This window comes from Rhinatrema bivittatum, chromosome 4 (assembly GCF_901001135.1).
Source record: "Rhinatrema bivittatum chromosome 4, aRhiBiv1.1, whole genome shotgun sequence".
NCBI lineage: Eukaryota > Metazoa > Chordata > Amphibia > Gymnophiona > Rhinatrematidae > Rhinatrema > Rhinatrema bivittatum.
Window position 1 is genome coordinate 24,896,444 of NC_042618.1, and position 23,257 is coordinate 24,919,700.

The 23,257-nt window shown below is 44.3% G+C and overlaps 1 protein-coding gene across 3 annotated transcripts in view; it reads left to right on the forward strand.

The window, feature by feature from the left end:
* The window catches only part of LOC115089681 (alpha-1-antitrypsin-like), a 93,713-nt gene that overhangs the window by 26,867 nt on the left and 43,589 nt on the right, over positions 1 to 23,257 (forward strand). For all 3 annotated transcript variants that reach the window (XM_029597877.1, XM_029597875.1, XM_029597876.1), the window contains 2 exons: positions 8,027 to 8,698; positions 21,315 to 21,585. In XM_029597877.1, the coding sequence (XP_029453737.1) occupies positions 8,044 to 8,698; positions 21,315 to 21,585 (926 nt within the window). In that variant the 5' untranslated portion in view covers positions 8,027 to 8,043. The remainder of the gene's footprint in view (positions 1 to 8,026; positions 8,699 to 21,314; positions 21,586 to 23,257) is intronic.

A 23,257-nucleotide genomic window follows, 5' to 3' on the forward strand; every position in this document is an offset into this window, starting at 1 on the left:
ACTTTAACGCAGAAGGACCGGTCCTTAAGGAGGCAATCGTTAAGTCGCCAGGACCGAAAGCCTCGACCAGCGTCCCCCAATCTACACATCAGCCACACTGGCGCATGATCCGACCAGGTGATGGTCTCTATGTCAGCAGTTTGGACCCGAGGTTGTAAGGATGAGGATATGAAGAAATAATCAAGCCTCGTATAAGAATCGTGCGGGCACGAATAAAATGTGTATGACCTGGAGTGTGCATGTCTAACCCTCCAGATATCCACAAGGCCCCACTTACTCAAAAAGGTACGCAACGCTCGACTCCCCCCTGAATGAGAACAGCGACTGGAACTGGAGTCCATCGCCGGGTCCAGCACTAAATTAAAGTCCCCCCCCACTATCAACTCCCCATCCGCATGTTGAAGTAACAACGTATGTAAGCGATGGATAAATGGCTCCTGGTGGGTATTGGGAAAATACACATTTAGCAATGTAATGAGTTTGTTATCTACTTTAAGTTTAACCAGAAGGAACCGGCCTTGCGGATCCCGTTCAACCAATAACAGCTCGTGAACAAAAGAAGAGGAGAGCAGTATTCCCACCCCTCCATATCTAAGGCCAACAGTACTGGCTGCCCAAAAAGCAGTCGGGTATTGCGGAAAAGCCAAAAGCCTTTCATGATGTTTCCGAACGTGAGTTTCTTGTACAAACACTATCCCCGCTGCTTGTCTCTGCATCTCCCTTTTAAACAATAAACGCTTCCTTGGCGTGTTTAGACCCTTAACATTTAAGGAAATCAATTTAGTAGCCATTTAGTACATGGAAAAGTAACCCACGCTCCAACCGCCCCCAGACAATTCACAGTCCCCCCGCACAATATGCTGCCGCCTGATTGCCCTCCCCCTCTGTGAGAATCCATCAACTGTATCCGTCACTTCTGCGAAAGAAAAGAACAGATTATTGACCATGGCCCCACAGTATTCTATATGATCCCAGAGACCTCCATGGGACCCCCTACTCCAGTGAGCCTGCTGCATCAATCACGGAGTCCGACCCGCCACACCCTCCCCCCTTCCCCTCCCCGAGCACTCACTCAGAATCCTATACAGGATAATCTAAAACAACATTTATCCCCAGCAGAAAAAACTTGGAATGGTATCGCAGCAAACATTATATAACTAACATAAGTCAACAGAAATCAGCAATGAAAAAACCTCATGAGATTAAGTCCTGACCCAGACCCCTTTCAGGCCTCCAACATCTGTGAAGCGGGACCCTCAAGATCCACGCAGTATTTCAGTAAGCACGAAAGTTCAGGGGTCTTCAACCTTGCTCATCATGTTGTACACGGCCCTCCTCCGGTTGGCGACGGAGTCTCTTACCCCCTTTTCCAGCTCGCTGCCACCGAGGTGCATTGTCCCTAGTAGGGACCTTATCCGTCGGTTGGCGGGGTTGAAAGGTAATTGGCAGATGAGCCTTATGGAAAGCTTCAGTCGCCTCCATGATGTTTGTAATCCTATGAGTGAGCCCCTGTATCTGAAAAGCCAGTCCGAAGGGGAAGGTCCAGCGGTATCTGATGTCCTTCTCCCGTAGAGCTGAAGTAACTTCCCTAAGCTCAAACCTTTTTTGAAGCGTGATTGGAGCAAGATCCTGGTAAATAGCAATGTGAAAATTGTGCCACTGGATATCCTTCATTTGGCGGGAAAGTGTGTAAATACGCTCCTTCATCATAAAGCTGGTGAAGCACAGGACAATGTCCCTTGGTTTTTGGTCTCTGCGGGGCCCCAGGGCGCGATGTGCCCGCTCAAATTGCACTGTGGTGTGCGGGCCCTCGGGATCAGAGGTATCAGTACCCCCTTGAATCAAAATGTCCTTGCAAATCAGGGCTGCCGTACCTGCCACGTCCGCAAACTCCGGATCCTCGGGGACCCCTCTGATTCTTAAGTTGTTTCGCCTGCTCCTATTTTCTAGGTCCTCGACTTTAGCTTGCAGAGCTTGTATCTCGGTAGAAGAGGTGTCCTGCCTGGCGATGAGGGAGTTGATCGCGTCACCATGGCCATCTATCCGATTCTCCGTTTCGTCCACGCGGCGTCCCACAGCTGCCAGGTCTTCCTTGATTTCAGCCATAGAGGCCATGAGGTCCGATCGGTGCTGCTTCAGATCCGCCCGCAGGTCTATAAACCACTGACGGGCCTCCTCCCGGGTAAGGAGTGAAGCCAGGCTCGCCGCTCCGGGGTCCGCCAATTCACTAGTCCCGGGGCCTGCGTCTGCCGTTTCTATCTGTGCCGAACCCGGCTGGTCGGCGCCATCTTGGGTGAGCTCCGCGGCGGCCTTGCCATACGAAAATTGTTGGAGGTCCGCTGGTTTTTTCTTGGAGGTCATCATAAATGGCACGGGGCTCTCCCCTAAGTGATTCTGGGTCGAAATCGCTGCGAACCACTACCAAAATCGGCAGTCTACTGGGGTTTTTAGGCTCGGGGAGGGAGGAGCAGAGCCGGCACACGTCTGCTCACATGAGCTGCAAACAGCGCCCCCTTCTCCAGACTTTTAAAGAGCCGACTGTTTGTTTTTAATACTGAGTGCATTGTATTGAAACCCCCCCCCCCCCACAAAAAAAAAAACCCCCACGAAAAAGTAGCCAGAAGCTAGAAATAAGCTAGGAGCAGTATATACCAAAGTAAAAAAGTTGAATAGTTCAGCTCAGTTACTCACCTTGGAAAGGTGTTGAGGTAGTGTGATTGGGTTTGAATAGGGACCAACATTTGTTAATCAAGGGAGCAGTGAGTCACTCAGGCTGACTAACTGAAGTTAGACTGTTTGTATTTCAAAACCCACCCACCCCTAGCTCATCCCTTAATTTATAGGCAGGTGCCACTTTCAAAAAAAAAAACAAAAAAAAACCATCAACAAAAACTTTATTGAGAATTCGATCAGACCCCGGTAGGCCACTACCAGACACATAGTGAATTCACTAATACATTTAAAGGAAGTTAAACACATTCCTACTCCCATAGCAACCTAAAACTTAACTAGGAACTGATCAAAATTGAGATGAAGGCAGCAATCCAGCAGCAAGAGGGGGGCTTCCCAGTCTTTTGCATCGAGTGTCACATGTATGATTTTTTACCCACCGGTGAGAAGTTGTACATGTGCATGCGATGCAAAGAGCTCCTGGCTCTCAGAGAACGAGTCCGATCTCTGGAGGCTAGAGTGGCAGACCTGGAGGAGCTGAGGCAGACAGAGAGGTATATAGATGAGACCTTCAGGGACATAGTAGTCAAGTCCCAATTTCAGACTGGCAGCCCTGGTGCTGCCTTGGAGGAAGAAGGTCTCATAATGGGAGAGCACCAATCAGGTGAAGCAGGAAAGGATCCTGTAGCAAGGACCTGCTCTCTAGGTGATGCATTGTCCTTTCGCACTGAGGATATCTCCCCAAGGCCTACTGCCTAGGAGGGAAGGGTTAGGTCGGCCGTCATAGTTGGTGATTCGATTATTTGGAATGTAGATAGCTGGGTGGCTGGTGGGCGTGAGGATCGCCTGGTAATATGCCTACCTGGTGCGAAGGTGGCGGACCTCACGCGTCACCTAGATAGGATTTTAGACAGTGCTGGGGAGGAGCCGGCTGTCGTGGTACACGTGGGCACCAACGACATAGGAAAATGTGGGAGGGAGGTTCTGGAAGCCAAATTTAGGCTCTTAGGTAGAAAGCTTAAATCCAGACCCTCCAGGGTAGCGTTCTCTGAAATGCTCCCTGTTCCACGCGCAGGTCACCAGAGGCAGGCAGAGCTCCGGAGTCTCAATGCGTGGATGAGACGATGGTGCAAGGAAGAGGGATTCAGTTTTGTTAGGAACTGGGGAACCTTTTGGGGAAGGGGGAGTCTCTTCCGAAGGGATGGGCTCCACCTTAACCAGGGTGGAACCAGACTGCTGGCGCTAAACCTTTAAAAAGAAGATAGAGCAGCTTTTAAACTAGAACAAAGGGGAAAGCCGACAGTCGCTCAGCAGCGCATGGTTCGGAGAGAGGTATCTTTAAAGGATACTAATGATGCATTAGAATTAGGGCATCCCGATAGTGAGGTTCCAATAATTAGAAAAGTAGTCCAAGTGCCTGTAACTAAAAACTCACCTGAGCTAAAAAATTCTAACTTATCCCTATCAATTAAAAAGCAGAATAAAAATACAAACAAAAAACAAACTTTGAAATGTTTGTATGCTAATGCCAGAAGTCTAAGAAGTAAGATGGGAGAATTAGAATGTATAGCAGTAAATGATGACATAGACTTAATTGGCATCTCAGAGACATGGTGGAAAGAGGATAACCAATGGGACAGTGCTATACCGGGGTACAAATTATATCGCAATGACAGAGAGGAGCAGTCGGGAGGAGGTGTGGCGCTTTATGTCCGGGATGGCATAGAGTCCAACAGGATAAACATCCTGCATGAGACTAAATACAAAATTGAATCTTTATGGGTAGAAATCCCTTGTGTGTCAGGGAAGACTACAGTGATAGGGGTATACTACCGTCCACCTGGTCAAGATGGTGAGATGGACAGTGAAATGCTAAGAGAAATTAGGGAAGCTAACCAAATTGGTAGTGCAGTAATAATGGGAGACTTCAATTACCCCAATATAGACTGGGTAAATGTATCATCGGGTCACACTAGAGAGATAACGTTCCTGGATGGAATAAATGATAGCTTTATGGAGCAATTGGTTCAGGAACCGACGAGAGAGGGAGCAATTTTAGATCTAATTCTCAGTGGAGCACAGGACTTGGTGAGAGAGGTAACGGTGGTGGGGCCGCTTGGCAATAGTGATCATAATATGATCAAATTTGATTTAATGACTGGAAAAGGAACAGTGTGCAGATCCAAGGCTCTCGTGCTAAACTTTCAAAAGGGAAACTTTGATAAAATGAGAAAAATTGTTAGAAAAAAACTGAAAGGAGCAGCTACAAAAGTAAAAAATGTCCAAGAGGCGTGGTCATTGTTAAAAAATACCATTCTAAAAGCACAGTCCAGATGTATTCCACACATTAAGAAAGGTGGAAAGAAGGCAAAACGATTACCGGCATGGTTAAAAGGGGAGGTGAAAGAAGCTATTTTAGCCAAAAGATCTTCATTCAAAAATTGGAAGAAGGATCCAACAGAAGAAAATAGGATAAAGCATAAACATTGGCAAGTTAAATGTAAGACATTGATAAGACAGACTAAGAGAGAATTTGAAAAGAAGTTGGCTGTAGAGGCAAAAACTCATAGTAAAAACTTTTTTAAATATATCCGAAGCAGAAAGCCTGTGAGGGAGTCAGTTGGACCGTTAGATGATCGAGGGGTTAAAGGGGCACTTAGAGAAGATAAGGCCATCGCGGAAAGATTAAATGATTTCTTTGCTTTGGTGTTTACTGAAGAGGATGTTGGGGAGGTACCCGTAATGGAGAAGGTTTTCATGGGTAATGATTCAGATGGACTGAATCAAATCACGGTGAACCTAGAAGATGTGGTAGGCCTGATTGACAAACTGAAGAGTAGTAAATCACCTGGACCGGATGGTATACACCCCAGAGTTCTAAAGGAACTAAAAAATGAAATTTCAGACCTATTAGTAAAAATTTGTAACTTATCATTAAAATCATCCATTGTACCTGAAGACTGGAGGATAGCAAATGTAACCCCAATATTTAAAAAGGGCTCCAGGGGCGATCCGGGAAACTACAGACCGGTTAGCCTGACTTCAGTGCAGGAAAAATAGTGGAAAGTGTTCTAAACATCAAAATCACAGAACATATAGAAAGACATGGTTTAATGGAACAAAGTCAGCATGGCTTTACCCAGGGCAAGTCTTGCCTCACAAATCTGCTTCACTTTTTTGAAGGAGTTAATAAACATGTGGATAAAGGTGAACCGGTAGATATAGTATATTTGGATTTTCAGAAGGCGTTGACAAAGTTCCTCATGAGAGGCTTCTAGGAAAAGTAAAAAGTCATGGGATAGGTGGCGATGTCCTTTCGTGGATTGCAAACTGGCTAAAAGGAAACAGAGAGTAGGATTGAATGGGAAATTTTCTCAGTGGAAGGGAGTGGACAGTGGAGTGCCTTAGGGATCTGTATTGGGACCCTTACTGTTCAATATATTTATAAATGATCTGGAAAGAAATACGACGAGTGAGATAATCAAATTTGCAGATGACACAAAATTGTTCAGAGTAGTTAAATCACAAGCAGATTGTGATAAATTGCAGGAAGACCTTGTGAGACTGGAAAATTGGGCACCCAAATGGCAGATGAAATTTAATGTGGATAAGTGCAAGGTGATGCATATAGGGAAAAATAACCCATGCTATAATTACACAATGTTGGGTTCCATATTAGGTGCTACAACCCAAGAAAGAGATCTAGGCGTCATAGTGGATAACACATTGAAGTCATCGGTTCAGTGTGCTGCGGCAGTCAAAAAAGCAAACAGAATGTTGGGAAATTATTAGAAAAGGAATGATGAATAAAACGGAAAATGTCATAATGCCTCTGTATCGCTCCATGGTGAGACCGCACCTTGAATACTGTGTACAATTCTTGTCGCCGCATCTCAAAAAAGATATAATTGCGATGGAGAAGGTAAAGAGAAGGGCTACCAAAATGATAAGGGGAATGGAACAACTCCCCTATGAGGAAAGACTAAAGAGGTTAGGACTTTTCAGCTTGGAGAAGAGACGAGTGAGGGGGGATATGATAGAGGTGTTTAAAATCATGAGAGGTCTAGAACGGGTAGATGTGAATCGGTTATTTACTCTTTCGGATAGTAGAAAGACTAGGGGGCACTCCATGAAGTTAGCATGGGGCACATTTAAAACTAATCTGAGAAAGTTCTTTTTTACTCAACGCACAATTAAACTCTGGAATTTGTTGCCAGAGAATGTGGTTAGTGCAGTTAGTATAGCTGTGTTTAAAAAGGATTGGATAAGTTCTTGGAGGAGAAGTCCATTACCTGCTATTAAGTTCACTTAGAGAATAGCCACTGCCATTAGCAATGGTTACATGGAATAAACTTAGTTTTTGGGTACTTGCCAGGTTCTTATGGCCTGGATTAGCCACTGTTGGAAACAGGATGCTGGGCTTGATGGACCCTTGGTCTGACCCAGTATGGCATTTTCTTATGTTCTTATGTTCTCCCATTTCTTCTCTCATATCCTCTCCCTCCAGCTCCAGATTTCTCACCTCTTCCTTTCTCCTTCCCACAATCTCTCTCTCTCACTGGTTTCTTTACTCATTGGCTTGACCCATGGGCTGCACTGATTTCCTGCAGCACAGGCCCACACCAACTGCCTTGCTTGTCTGCAGCCTGGGGACTGTACTGCTGCCTTTATTTGGAGGTCAGCTTCCTCAATCAACATCAGCTTCCTAGCTTTATCAGATCTTTCTCTTATTAGCAGTACTGGAGCCACATTGGCTCCTCTGCTCATTCGTGGTCCTGCAATGGCTGCTTCCTCACTTGTAACCAACTCAGAGGAACTACAGTACTATCTCTGTGGTAGCCCGCCAGAACTACAGCAACCAGCTCAGAACAAGGGATGCAAGCCCCTCTATACATATTCTTTCCAAGTGATGTCAGGCGAGGATATGAAAGAGAGCAGAGAGCCTCATCAGGCACACATTTATAAAGGACTTCTCTTACAGTGGTAGGCTCTGTACCACATCTCAGGATACACTTTCAGATGTTGAAGCCCTTCCTTCAGTTTCTGGACACTAAGCATACAATCTGTACAGTCTAGGGAAAAGCCAGAGAGTTTGCAATCTTAAGTACAAAGAAACTGCAGGGTTCCTACAAGTGATTTACTTGTACCTTTAAGACATAGGTCCCTATTTTCAGAAGGGATTTGTGCCCGTCCCTATTATGGCAACGTTTAGAAGCCATGCACCGTATGCAGAATACAAACCACTGCACCAAAGAGCCAGTGATGTCACTTAATGTTTATACAATGCAAATGCTTTCCATTAACCTATGTTGCTAATGTTGAAAATGATGATTTTATTTATGTATTTATTTTACAGAATCATTCACAAGAACAATGCGGTTTGTCCTCTGTCTCTGTCTGTGCATTTTGATGCTCCATGCTGTGGTCCATGGGGATCATCATAAAGAGCATGATGATGATGACCACCACCACCACCACCACCACAATGATTCAGAAAAGCATGACCACAAAAATGTCACCTGTCACAAAATAGCCCCGAGCAATGCTGACTTTGCATTCGATTTTTATCATCAGGTTACTTCACCTGGAGCTTCCACTAACGTGTTCTTCTCTCCTGTGAGCATCTCCACTGCTCTGTCCATGCTCTCCCTAGGTGCCCGGACTGAAACATTAAACCAGATTATTGAAGGATTAAGACTGAACCACACTGATCTCACAAAAGAAGAGATACACAGGGCATTTCAATATCTGATCCACATGTTGAACAAGCCTGACAGCAAGCTTCAGGTGAACACAGGAAATGCTGTTTTCATTCAAAAAGAATTCAAAGTCCTAGACAAGTTTTCAGGTGACATGAAACATTATTATGAGGCGACAGCATTTACTACTGACTTCAAGAATACATCTGAAGCTGTAAAGCAGGTCAATGATTATGTAGAGGAAAAAACACATGGAAAGATTGTTGACTTCTTAACGGCTATTGATGAGGCAACTGTACTGCTTCTTCTTAACTACATATTTTTTAGAGGTAAGACATATCATGCAGCCAGATGATAATAGTTACAAGAATTTTCATCTGGTAGCTGACTGAAATAACTGGTTGTGAGCTCAGAAAGAGAAAAAAATAATTCTGTATTGTGTAATAATTTAATACATTTGTAATGATCGCTTGAAGTACTTATCCCTATGACTTGAACAAGATCCTCCCTAGCAGTACTCTGAATAGAGAGAAACTTCAAGACCTCCCCTACTGTGATTGCTTTTAATTCCTGTGCTGCTAGTGTGTGCTTATCCAGTACAGCCTCTACGATCTATTACATAATGCTCACCTGACTAGAAACTCACATGAGTAGTACATTTGTGATAATACCTGCTCCCTAGGGCCAGTGCGTCCAGTAGACAAAACTAGGCAGTTGTCTAGAGCGCCAACCAGTACAGGATGGCAAAGAGAGCCATAAGGGGCCACAAGTGGAGCCCATCCCGCTCCCGGCAGAGAGGAGTAAAGAATCAGCGGGCGCAAAGCAGAGCCTATCTTGTTTGCGGCCGATAGTAGACTCGGCAGACCGTATGCTGTGTGTATGAGATAGAGAGAGGGAGCCAGTGTGAGACAGTGAGAGTGCATTTGTGGTGTGGAAAGGGAACCTGTGTATGGATGTGTGTGCCAGAGAGGAGAGAACTTGTGTGAAGCGAGGTGTGTGTATGCAAGAGACAGAGTGTGTTGTATAAGGGGGTGTATGAGAGAAAAAGAGAAGGCACCTTTATGAGGGAATGTGTGCGTGAGAGAGAGAGGGAGCTTGATTTAGGTGTGTGGATGAGAGGAACTGTGTGTGTATGAGAGAGTGAAGGTGCTAGTTAGAGGGATGGAGCCTGTGTAAGGGTATATGTGTGAATGGGACAAGGATCCTTAGTGTGTGTATGTGTGAGAGAAGGAGCCTGTGTGAGTGAATCAGGGCATGTGTATGTGAAGGAGAGAGGGTGTGAGAGTGAGATAGCATTTGTATGTACATATGTGTGTATCTAATAGAGTGTACATGTGTGGGAGAGCCTGTGTGTGTTTGTGTGCGAGAAAGAATGAGCATGTATAATTATGTGTGTGTATATGAGAGACCTGGAGGAACTGAGGCAGACAGACAGGTATATTGATGAGACCTTCAGGGACATAGTAGCCAAGTCCCAAATCCAGTCTGGCAGCCACAGTGCTGCCTTGGATCAGAAAGGTCTCCCAGTAGGAGAACATCACCCTGCTGAAGCAGGAAGTGATCCTGTAGCAAGGACCTGCTTTCCAGGTGATATATTATCCTTTCGCACTGAGGACAAGTCTCCCAGGGCTACTCTCCAGGAGAGAAGGGTTAGGCTGGCCATCATAGTTGCTGATTCGATTATTAGAAATGTAGGTAGCAGAGTGGCTGGTGGATGTGAGGACCGCCTGGTAACTTGCCTGCCTGGTGTGAAGCTGGCAGACCTCACGCGTCACCTAGATAGGTTTATAGACAGTGCTGGGGAGGAGCCGGCTGTCGTGGTTCATGTGGGCACCAACGACATAGGAAAATGTGGGAGAGAGGTTCTGGATGCCAAATTTAGGATTTTAGATAGGAAGCTGAAATCCAGAACCTCCAGGGTGGCATTCTCTGAAATGCTTCCTGTTTCACGTGCATATCCCCAGAGACAGGCAGAGCTCCAGAGTTTCAATGCGTGGATGAGACGATGGTGCAGGGAAGAGGGATTCAGCTTTGTATGAAACTGGGGAAACATTTGGGGAAAGGGGAGACTTTTCTGAAAGGATGGGCTCCACATTAACCAGAGTGGAACCAAGCTGCTGGCACTAACTTTCAAAAAGAACATAAGAACATAAGAAATTGCCATACTGGGTCAGACCAAGGGTCCATCAAGCCCAGCATCCTGTTTCCAACAGTGGCCAATCCAGGCCATAAGAACCTGGCAAGTACCCAAAAACTAAGTCTATTCCATGTTACCCTTGCTAATGGCAGTGGCTATTCTCTAAGTGAACTTAATAGCAGGTAATGGACTTCCCCTCCAAGAACTTATCCAATCCTTTTTTAAACACAGCTATACTAACTGCACGAACCACATTTTCTGGCAACAAATTCCAGAGTTTAATTGTGCGTTGAGTAAAAAAGAACTTTCTCCGATTAGTTTTAAATGTGCCCCATGCTAACTTCATGGAGTGCCCCCTAGGAGATAGAATAGCTTTTAAACTAGAACAAGGGGGAAAGCCGACAGTCACTCAGCAGTGCATGGTTTGGAGAAATGTATCCTTGAAGGATACTAATGAAACAGGAGAGTTAGGGCATCCCAACAGAGAGGTTCCATTAAAAGCAAACATAGTGTTGCCATCCCGAAGCCCCTCTCATGTTCGGGGTCAGGCCCGCTTACCGTCTCTTCAGCTCTCACAGGACTCCGCTTGAACCCAGGCTCGACGGGGCCTCCGCCCGAGGAGTTCCCATGAGGAAGACGCCATTACAGGCCTACCCCTGCCTGGCCGCGCGTGCGAGGAGGGCTCTCTTAAGCGCACAGCACCCGGAAGCCCGGCTCCACCCCGCCTGCTGACGTCACGTCCCGCTCCAGATTTAACCGGCGTCCAGTCCCCCACTAGACGCCTTGCAACGAGGTTTCCTGCTGACTAGTTGCTTCCTGTTCCTGTCCTTGCTTGCTGACTCTCGTTGTCTCCTGGTTCCTGATCCCGGTTGCCTAACAGACCTCTCTGCAAACCAGTCGCCTGTCTTGACCCCGGGTTGCCACGGACTCCTTTACCAGCCTGCCGCACTCTTGATCCCGGGCTGCTTCGCGGCCCAGTCTCCTACTCGCCGCCGGTTCAGACTCTGCCTACTTCTGTGACCTGCCTGCCAGCCAGCTATCTGCCTTGTCCACCAGTAGCTCTCTCTGAACTTTCTGACCGCTCTCCAGACCACCCTTGATCGTACCCTCTCTGGACTACCTTGACTGCTCCAGTCCCCAGGGCCTGGGTCCCTATGGGCCCCTCCCGGGGTGATTCCAGGCTCTGGGTATCCTTGCCAAGCATTGACTCCGCCCCCCGGTCTGCTCTGTGTCGTCCTGCAGGTCGGCCCAAAGGTCCATTTCTTGCCTTACCACAGCCCACTTCTTGCCTTACCACATAGTCCATATGCCTATATGTAAAAAATCACCGAAGCTAATGATTTCCGAATTATCCCAAACAACTGAAAAGCAGGTTGTTAAAACAAACAAAAACACACTTTGAAATGTCTGTATGCCAATGCCAGAAGTCTAAGTAGTAAGACGGGAGAGTTAGAATGTATAGCAGCAAATGATGAGATTGACATAATTGGCATCACAGAGACTTGGTGGAAGGTGGATAACCAATGGGACAGTGCTATACCGGGATACAAATTATATCGCAGTGATAGGGAGGATCAACTTGGTGGGGGTGTGGCACTTTATGTCCGGGAGGGTATAGAGTCAAACAGGATAAAGATCATACAAGCGACTAAATGCTCAATAGAATCTATATGGGTAGAAATTACATGTGTGTTGGGTAAGAGTATAGTGATAAGAGTATACTACCGTCCACCTGGACAAAATGGTCAGACAGATGATGAAATGCTTAGAGAAATCAGGGAAGCAAACCAATTTGGCAGTGCAATAATAATGGGAGATTTCAATTACCCCAGTATTGACTGGGTAAATGTAACATCAGGACTTGCTAGAGACATAAAGTTCCTGGAGGTAATAAATGGCTGCTTCATGGAGCAATTGGTTCAGGAACCAACAAGAAAGGGAGCTATTTTAGATTTAATTCTTACTGGAACGCAGGATTTGGTGAGAGAGGTAACGGTGGTGGGGCCACTTGGCAACAGTGATCATAACATGATCAAATTTAAACTAATAACTGGAAGGGGGACAATAAGTAAATATGCAGCTCTAACACTAAACTTTCTCAAGGGAAACTTTGATAAAATGAGGAAAAAAACTGAAAGGTGCAGCTGCAAAGGTTAAAAGTGTTCAACAGGCATGGACATTGTTTAAAAATACAATCCTAGAGGCACAGTCCATATGATTTTCCACACATTAAGAAAGGTGGAAGGAAGGCAAAACGATTACCGTCATGGTTAAAAGGTGAGGTGAAAGAGACTATTTTAGCCAAAAAAAAGCATCCTTCAAAAATTGGAAGAAGGATCCATCTGAAGAAATCAGGATAAAACATAAGCATTGTCAAGTTAAGTATAAAACATTGATAGGACAGGCAAAGTGAGAATTTGAAATGAAGTTGGCCATAGAGGCAGAAACTCATAATAAAAACTTTTTAAAATATATCCAAAGCAAGAAACCTGTGAGGGAGTTGGTTGGACCACTAGATGACTGAGGGGTTAAAGGGGCTCTTAGGGAAGATAAGGCCATTGCAGAAAGACTAAATTAATTCTTTGCTTCCGTGTTTACTAATGAGGATGTTGGGGAGATACCAGTTCTGGAGATGGTTTTCAGGGGTGATGAGTCAGACGAACTGAATGAAATCACTGTGAACCTGGAAGATGTAGTAGGCCAGATTGACAAACTAAAGAGTAGCAAATCACCTGGACCAGATGGTATGCATCCTAAGGTACTGAAAGAACTAAAAATGAAATTTTTGATCTATTAGTTAAAATTTGTTACTTATCATTAAAATCATCCATTGTACCTGAAGACTGGAGGGTGGCAAATGTAACCCCAATACATATAAAAGGTTCCAGGTGTGATCTGGGTAACTATAGACCTGTGAGCCTGATTTCAGTTCCGGGAAAAATAGTGGAAACTATTCTCAAGTTCAAAGTCGTAGCGCATATATAAAGACATGGTTTAATGGAACACAGTCAACATGGATTTACCCAAGGGAAGTCTTGCCTAACAAATCTGCTTCATTTTTTTGAAGGGGTTAATATACATGTGGATAAAGGTGAACCGGTAGATATAGTGTATTGGGATTTTCAGAAGGCGTTTGACAAAGTCCCTCGTGAGAGGCTTCTAAGATAGCTAAAAAGTCATGGGATAGGAGGCGATGTTCTTTCGTGGATTACAAACTGGTTAAAAGACAGGAAACAGAGAGTAGGATTAAATGGTCAATTATCTCAGTTGAAAAGGGTAACTCTGGGCAACAATGAAAGTGTTACTGACCTAAAAAGGTCCTACTCTGTAGTATCTTGATGTGCTGAATACGAATATGACCATGAAAAGTTTTTATTGGCTCTCGTTTTGAAGATATTTAATATAGTTCACTTTCTATGTTTAGTCATGTAAATGTATCCAGTAGGACTGTAAATAAGCCTAGAATGATGTAATATTGCATAATACCATCATGCACACATCATCCAGAGTTTATTACATCATTTTCTGAATCAATGCAGTTCTACTGCCATGCTGCTGCTGAGTAAGCTGATGTCAGCAGTGTACTATATGAAGCCCAGTCAGAAAGGGTGAGCATTTGAAATATTCATGCTGGCTGACTACTGCTGGACACTCCGCAGAGATGCTCCCGAACAGGTGTACAAGAGACAAGCAAAGAAATCTAAGACGTAGTCTATGACTTCATTTTTCAAACGGTATTAACCGTAGGTCTCCTACTATTGGCATACAATTCAAGATGTAATTATATTATTGCATATTACAAAAAAACTAGAGCCAATTTTGCATTTTCACAGTCACATTCATGTTTAGCACATGGAAATTTATAAGAATTGACTAATTTCATTTCTGTAACATGACTTTTGTGAAAATTTGTTTCCCAGTGTAGTCAGTGGAGTGCCTCAGGGATCTGTACTTGGACTGGTGCTTTTCAATATATGTATAAATGATCTGGAAAGGAATACGATGAGTGAGATTATCAAATTACATAGAAAACATAGAAACATAGAAATGACGTCAGAAGAAGACCAATCGGTCCATCCAGTCTGCGGATGATACAAAATTATTCAGAGTAGTTAACTCACAAGCGGATTGTGATACATTACAGGAGGACCTTGGAAGACTGGAAGATTGGGCATCCAAATGACAGATGAAATTTAATGTGGACAAGTGCAAGGTGTTGCATTTATTTATTTATTTATTTGTGTTTTTTCTTGACCGACCTTTATCAGAGATATCATGCCGGTTTACATGTAACAGGGGTAAAAAAACAAAGGAGGAAGAGAACAGTTACAAAAAACAGGTTAACAGAGAACTGGGAAGTGGAGAGACAGTTGCACGTGGGAGCGATAGCATAAGGCTAGAAGTCAGAACAGCAAACTTATGTACATAATAAAAATTCAAAACAATATAAAATGATGGGAGAGCAGATGACTAAGATCTTGTACAAAGTGTGACGGGTTAACAGGGCTATAAAATTATTTGGAGAGCCACACAGGAGTTGTAGACAGGGTTGTATGTACGGGCAATCTTATCATGGTTACTCTTGGGGAGTAGGGAACAGATGAAAGCGGGGGTTTAGATTGGGGATGTCACGTAGAGGAATTACGGGTAGGCTTATTTAAAAAACCATGTTTTGAGTTTTGATTTAAATTTATGTGGACACTGTTCTAATCTTAGTTCGGGTGGCAAGGTGTTCCAGGCATAGGGGCTGGCAATTGAGAAGGCCCACTCTCTTGTAGATTTGAGGTGAATCTGTTTTGGGGGTAGGGTGTAGAGGATACCTGTGTGCGAAGATCTTGTATGTCTGGTTGGGGTAAGGAGGCGGATAGTATTTTCATCTAGTGCATATTTTCGTTGTGGAGCGATTTGTGCAATATAGTGAGGGTCTTGTAGGTTATGCGTTGTTGAATGGGGAGCCAGTACAGGTCTTTGAGTATTGGGGTGATATGGTCACATTTGCAAGAATTAGTGAGAATTCTCGCCGCTGTGTTTTGTAAGAGTTGTAGGGCTTTAATTGTGGCTTTTGGTAGACCAAGAAGGAGGGAATTACAGTAGTTTATTTTCGACATGACTGTGGCTTGCAGGACAGTACGGAGGTCGCCGAGGTATAGGAGGGGGTCTGAGTTTTTTTAGCGTGTTAAGTTTAAAGAAACACTCTTTCATGGTGGCGCCAATGAATTTTTGTAGGTTGAGGTGATTATCTATTATAACACCTAGATCTCGGGCTTGAAAAGAGAAGGAGGTGCCTGCTAAGGTGGTGCACTGGGAGAGGGTGGGAGGAGAGATAATGAGGAGCTCCATTTTAGAAGTGTTAAGGGCGAGGTGGAGAGTGGTGAGAAGGCCGTTTATAGATGAGAGGGCATTTTCCCATCTTTTCATGGAGGCGGCTAGGGAGTCGGTGATGGGGATGAGTATTTGTACGTCATCCACGTAGATGAAGTGGGTGAGGTGAAGGTCAGAGAGGAGTTTGCAAAGGGGTAGAAGATAAATAGAAAACATTCTCAAAAAAATGAGACCTGCCCGGCACCTCTCTGATACGTTGCCTATGAAAGTCCTTCTATCTATTCCTAACACTATAGCTAAACCCATTGAACAGAGTAGAGGAGAGAGAGGACCCTTGTGGGATGCCTCTAGAGAGGTGGATTGGTTTCGATTCACAATCATTGATTTTTATTTTGTAGAGTCTGTTGGTTAGGTATGATTTAAACCAAAGCGAAGGGGTGCCAGTAATGCCGATTTCACTGAGGTGCGTGCATAACACTCTCTTCACGCACCTCAGTGAAATCGGCATTACTGGCACCCCTTCGCTGTTCACTGTATCAAATGCTCTGAGATGTCAAGAAGTGCTAGTAAGTGTGAGTGACCTTTGTCGAAGCCTTTAAGAATGGAGTCAGATAGTGAAAGTAAGAGGGTTTCTGTATTATAGAATTTTCGGAATCCGAATTGGGAGGGAAAGAGGATGTTATATTTTTCCAGGTGGTCAGAGAGTTGGATGTTGACAATTTTTTCAAGTACTTTTGATAGAAATGGGAGGTTGGAGATAGGCCGAAAGTTGGAGAGGTCGTCAGGGTTGAGGCTAGGCTTTTTAAGTAGTGATTTGACGGTGGCTTGTTTGAGGGGGTCAGAAATAACTCCGGAGGAGAGAGAAGTGTTTATGATGTCGGCAATGGGTTTAGCTATAGTGTTAGGAATAGATAGAAGGGCTTTCGTAGGCAGCTTATCAGAGAGGTGCCGGGCAGGTCTCATTTTTTTGAGAATGTTTTCTATTTCCAGTGATGATGTTAGTTCAAAGGAGTTAAATGTGGTGAGTGAGGTGGTAGCAGGAGAGGTGGGAAGTGAAGCTGAAGGGGGAAATTGCTGTGTGAGTTTCAAGACTTTTTCATTGAAGTGAAGTGCGAGTTTTTCACATTTAGCTTGCGTATCCGATTCAGATTCAGTAGGACAAGTCAAAGGTGACTTGGTGAGATCAGCAACATAGGAGAAAAGGGCCTTGGCATTAAATTGTAGGTCGTGTATTCTTTTTGTATAAAAATCTTTTTTGGTTTTATGTAGGTAGATTTATAGTTGGCCAAGAGGGATAGGGATGGGTCTTGGCACCATTTCTTTTCCAGGTGTCTTAGGCAATTTTTAAGGATCTTGAGCTCGGAGGAATACCAAGGATTTTTGAGTTTTTTGAGGTGTTAAGGGTTTTTGTGATGAAGGGGCATAAGGAGTTAGCAACACTGGAAGTAATCCCATTCCAGGAAGTAAGGGCTGTCTCAGTGTCAGTGAAATCAAGTTTGTTTAAGCTGTGGGAGAGGGCAGTGATGAGGTCGTCTCGGCTGCATGGCTTCCTGAAGTGAATAGTCTTGTCGGGGGGGGGGGGGGGGGGGGGGGAATTGGGGAGATTGTGTTTCATTAGAAAGGGGGTTAAGATAAGCGCGTGGTCAGACCATGGTATATGAGTGCAGGAAGGGGCAGTGCTAACTTGAATGTGTGAATTGATGAAGATTAAGGGTGTGACCTGCTCTATGGGTGGGAGTGTTGACAGTTTGGGTGAAGCCCATAGCGTTGAGGGAGGAGAGGAAGGCTTTGCAGGAGGGTGTGCAGTAGGGAGCGTCCACATGTAGGTTGAAGTCCCCAAGGATGATGGCAGGACTATCAAGATCAATGTTCTGCAAAAGAAATTCTATGAGTGGTGAGGGGTTGTTGTCAAGGGCTTCTCGGGGAGCGTATATGAGAAAAATTTGCATAAGGGAAGACTTGAATAGGCCTGCTTCTATTTTTCGTATAGTGTTTGTGGGAAGCAGAGAGAGTTTAAGTTATTTTTTAGATGCTATGAGGAGGCCTCCTCCTTTTTTTTTTGGCCGAGGTATTGAGAATATGTCATAGGAGTGTGTGGGAAATTGGTTCAACAGGACGTTGTCAGTGTCCTTAAGCCAGGTTTCGGTGAGGGCGAGGATGTCGGGATTGGAGTCAAGAAGGATGTCGTTGATAATGGGTATTATTTTTTTAGATGGATTGTGTGTTGCAGAGAAGCAGGGTGAAGGTTGCAAGGCCTAGAAGTTGGGTAATGGGGAGAGCATAATGGGGAGTAAGTTTCGTTGGCGTGGGGACTGTGGACTATCTAGGGGTTTCTTGAGGTTGAGGGACCTGCGGTTGATGATTGGGATTGGGTGGGAGAGCATGATGGTGGTCATGGGGGGGCTGAAGGAGATAAGAGATAGGCAGGAATAGGTATAGGTGGAAGGGAGGTTAGAGCGAAGGGGGTGGGGAGTACGAAAGGGTTAGGATGCGCAAGGTCTGAGGAGGGCAGCGGAGGGGAGACAGTGAGGTGAGTGGGAGTCTTTGGATGCCTGGGGGGAGGAGAAGGACTCACAGGATGCCTGGGGGGGGGGAGTCTTCTAGGAGAAAATGAATAAAGCCTAACGATTTTGTAGCTAGCTCTTACCTCGGTGGGTGTGCGCTGATTGCGCGAGCCTCTTCGTAGGGTCCGTTTGTTGGAGGCGACAGGGCCAAAGCATTGTAGGTCGGGTCCGTAAGTAGGTCCTGGAAGGGTCTTTTCAGGTGTGTTTCTGCGTGGTTGCTGTTTGCTTGCTTTGTCGGGAGGATTCCTTTGGCTCATAGGATTCGGCAGTCGTGTTGGCTGATAGGAGGACAACTGGAAGCGCCCAAAGGAAGAGCACAAAGGGAAGCACTAAGGGGCCTGCCCCTTAGTCATGCTCCTTCGGCGCACGGCGCCAGAGGTCGGGGCAGGGATTTAAAGGTCCCTACCCGGCGCTGCTGCTGACGTCGTCGCGGGTGTGCCACGGGCCGACTTCAGGCTCGGCAGGCCGGTGTTGGTCGTTCGGTGATCGGGTTCAGCAGGTGGAGGGCAGGCAATGGCAGCCGCGTGGCGCAGTTGCACGATGTTAGGATCTTTTCCTGGGCTACCACCCAGGAAAAAGATCTAGACATCATAGTAGATAATACTTTAAAATCATCAGCCTAGTGTGCTGCAGCAGTCAAAAAAGCAAACAGAATGTTAGGAATTATTAGGAAGGGAATGGTGAATAAAATGGAAAATGTCATAATGCCTCTATATCGCTCCATGGTGAGACCGCATTTTGAATACTGTGTACAATTCTGGTCGCCACATCTCAAAAAAGATATAGTTGCGATGGAGAAGATACAGAGAAGGGCAACCAAAATGATAAAGGGGATGGAACAGCTCCCCTATGAGGAAAGGCTGAAGAGGTTAGGGCTGTTCAGCTTGGAGAAGAGATGGCTGAGGAGGGATATGATAGAGGTCTTTAAGATCATGAGAGGTCTTGAACGAGTAGATGTGACTTGGTTATTTACACTTTTGATTAAAAGAAGGACTAGGGGGCATTCCATGAAGTTATCAAGTACTACATTTAAGACTAATCGGAGAAAATTCTTTTTCACACAACGCACAATAAAGCTCTGGAATTTGTTGGCAGAGGATGTGGTTAGTGCAGTTAGTGTAGCTGGGTTCAAAAAAGGTTTGGATAAGTTCTTGGAGGAGAAGTCCATTAACTGCTATTAATCAAGTTTACTTAGGGAATAGCCACTTCTATAAATCGTATCAGTAGCATGGGATCTTCTTAGTGTTTGGGTAATTGCCAGGTTCTTGTGGCCTGGTTTGGCCTCTGTTGGAAACAGGATGCTGGGCTTGATGGACCCTTGGTCTGACCCAGCATGGCAATTTCTTATGTTCTTATGTTCTTAAAGGAGAAAGTTTGTGCACAACAACCCCCACTCCCCACCCCTTCAGCTAATCCACGACAATCTCAGGGCATTTGGAATTCAAAGGTTCCCAGGTAATTTTGTTAGTTTTAATCACTGGGTGTTAATATTTGATGTGTGTGCTGTTTTTCAGTTTTACTTTTGAAGCTGGAACATTTTTTTAAATTTGAGTTTGTAATTATTGGCTGTCACTATTTGTCTGCTATTTTGAAATATTCCTTTTAGTAGTATGGTTTTATTATTATTGATGTTTTATATTACTTCATTTTATTGTTGCATAATTTTTACTTGTGTGTTTGGGTCTGGGAGGTCGGGGCTGTGGCCTGGACTTCGGGGGGGGGGGGGGGGGGGGGGGCTCAAGGCAGAAGGTTCACCTAGGATGTCTAATACTCTTGTTAATTCAAGAGCAAGTCCATAAATTCCTGCCTGCAATGCTGGGATCTGTTGGTGCTATCGCCTCATTGCCAGGTCAGAAAATAACTTAGGATAACAGCACATTGTCTGAGGGCAACAGTTACAACCATCTTGCCCTTTCCATTACTACACTTCCCAAAGTCTGAGCATGCTGCTGTCTACTGGTCTTGCTTTGATGCACGTTGAAAGCAAGATGTACATCCTAAGTACTATGCACAATTTCAGAAAAACACACAGCAAGCAGTGATGGCCCCTGCGCACACCCTTCAATTAAACAGGATACTTGTTAGGTATAGGTTTTTTACTTAAAAACAAAAAATAATCAGTATTCTGCTCCCCTACAACTTTGATTGCAGTCATGGTCCATGGAGTGCTCTTTGGGACATCCTACTAGCCCATATACACCCGTCTGATCACATGAATATGAGGTCATTTGTGACCGTCTTGGTAATGGGTTTGTCCCTAGGAGATGCAGGCCTATCGTTTATATAGCAAATTTTTTCATTGATACAAGGTGGGTGTTATCAACATAGAGGGTACAGGTAGCCTTCTTCTAAAATGACAGCACAGACTAGACAACAAGTAATGGGGTCAGGATTCAAAGGCTTTGTCTAGCTAAATTTTGGAGTTCGGCTGACAAGAGCCAAGATTTAAATGTTTCCCCACTCTAATAGATAACTTTTATGTGCAGAGCTCATTGTGCTCATAAAATGTATCCCGATAAAAAGAGGTGGTGCTGGAGGCATTCCAGGGCTGGGGGTTAAAGTTTTGCCAGTGTGCAAAGATAATTTGGCTATAGTTACTGAATAAGTCTAGTAGACAAAATAAATGCTGTAAGGTTGTGTGCATAACTTAATCCGGATATATTCAGCAGCAGATTTATCTGGTAAGTCCAGCTGAATATTCAGATTACACGCACAACTGAACCTGGATAACTTACCTGCCTGCTGGCTCTCTGAATATCGATGTCAATCCACAATCAAAATGAAATGAATACTTTTAATGAGCTTTTGATACCCAAAATTCCCAAATGTATGCAGTTACAGATGAATTATATGTTTTCAATACTGCAAATTTTTAGAACACTGAATTATCTTTCTCCCCTTCTTTTTCTCCTCTTTCTTAAGGCGAATGGGAAAAACAGTTTAGCGTTAATGACACAAAGATAGGAGACTTCCACGTAGATGAGAACACAGTTGTACAAGTTCCTATGATGTTCCGAAGTGGCATGTATGACATAGCTCATGATGAAGAACTGGGTTGCACTATAGTGCGCTTGCCTTACAAAGGAGAAGCTTCAGCGTTTGTGATTTTGCCTAATGAAGGAAAACTGAAGCTGGTGGAAGATGCTTTGTCAAGGTCAACAATGAAGAAATGGATGTCAATCGTGCACCAGAGGTAAAACTAATACTGTTGTAGATGCTTAAAGTTTGCAGAGAATCCAAATTTAGGATTAGGCCTTAAACATAGGTCTTTATACAAGACACAAATCTTGGCTTCACAAATAGAGGACCTCACTGATTCTTATGAGAGCAATTTTCAAAACCAGTTATGTGGGCAAAAAGCATTTTACTCATGTAAATCATCCGGCTGAAACTGTCCTCTCTCAATGTGGGTTAAGTACTTTGGCCACCTTGTGAGAAGACGTTCCTGGGTGGAGTGTTTAAGGCAGGGATGGCCATCTCCAGTCCTTAAGACCCACAAACAGGCCTGGCTTTCTGGATACCTATCTGAATATGCATGAGATACAATGAAGGCACTGCTCTCTCTCTCTCACTCTATATATACATACATATTTCAGTATAGAGAATCATTTCAAGACTGCACACATTTTCAGTTTCAATCATTAACCCCGTATCAATCATGAAGATGCACAACTCATTCAGTTTTATTAGAATGGAATGGATTTGTTTGTTCACAAAAGCAGATATATATAATGGTTCACAAATTCATGCAATTGAGTTCATTTGCAATGTATAAAGTGTGTGCACCTTTAATAGAGGCTTTAAGTCCTTGCACATCAAACAGAAAAAATCGCAACTCTCTTGTCCTCCTCTGCTGCTGATGAAAAGCATGAAATGGTTGGAGAAGTAGTTCCTGTTGCTTGTGCAGATAAGCCCTTTAGGAAATCCACATTCCAGTAGCTGAGAGCAGAAGAAATGCTCCTGCCCCACTGGCAGCAGATAATCCAAAGTCCTCACAATGCATTAATGCAATTAATTAATTAATTAATTAAGCAAGCCTTCCCAGACCCCAATTGAAGGACAACAACATCATATAAGAGACTTCACAATATAATGTAAATTATTAATATTAACTACTCAGTTATCTTACTCTAATTCTCTCCCCAGTTATATGATCCTTGTTATATTGTAACTTCAAGTTCTCTCTGCACTTGTTTATGTTCCGTTATTTCGTTCACACCCCCTTGTTATATGTAAACCGGCATGATGTGGTTTCTAACCACGAATGCCGGTATAGAAAAACCCTAAATAAATAAATAAATAAATAAATAAATAAATAAATAGATTTAAATTAGGGGGTCGCATTAGCAAGGAGAGCCCAAGTGTGTCGGCCCCCCCCCCGCCGAGTTTATCGGCGTCAGTTTTCCTAAACACCGCACAGCCAGGGGGTTCAGGAAACGGACGCTTCTCAATTGAGCGTTTGTTTCCTGCACCCGACTGCTGGCATTTTTTTTTTTTTGCATTGGGAGTGAATGCCCAGTTGGATGTGCCTTGTAGAGGTGCTAATGCCCTTATTGCATAAGGAGATTAATTAGTGCCTATACAAGCCGAGTCCAACTGCGGGTTATACAGTACGCTTGGCTGAGGTGCTCTGTATTGCATCGTCCCCTCAGTTTGCAACCCTGAAAGGTCACAAGTAACGCATCTGATATGTTTTCATTACCTTTTACTAAAGGAGAGTTACACATGCACATCTGTCTCAGGGTCCATATTCAGCCGCTGTGTGGCTGTGGTAGTTAGCCAGTTATACATAAACGGCTAACTGGCAGGGTATATTCAGTGACGCGGTTGCACCACTGAATATTCTCAGCTATCTTAAAGTTATG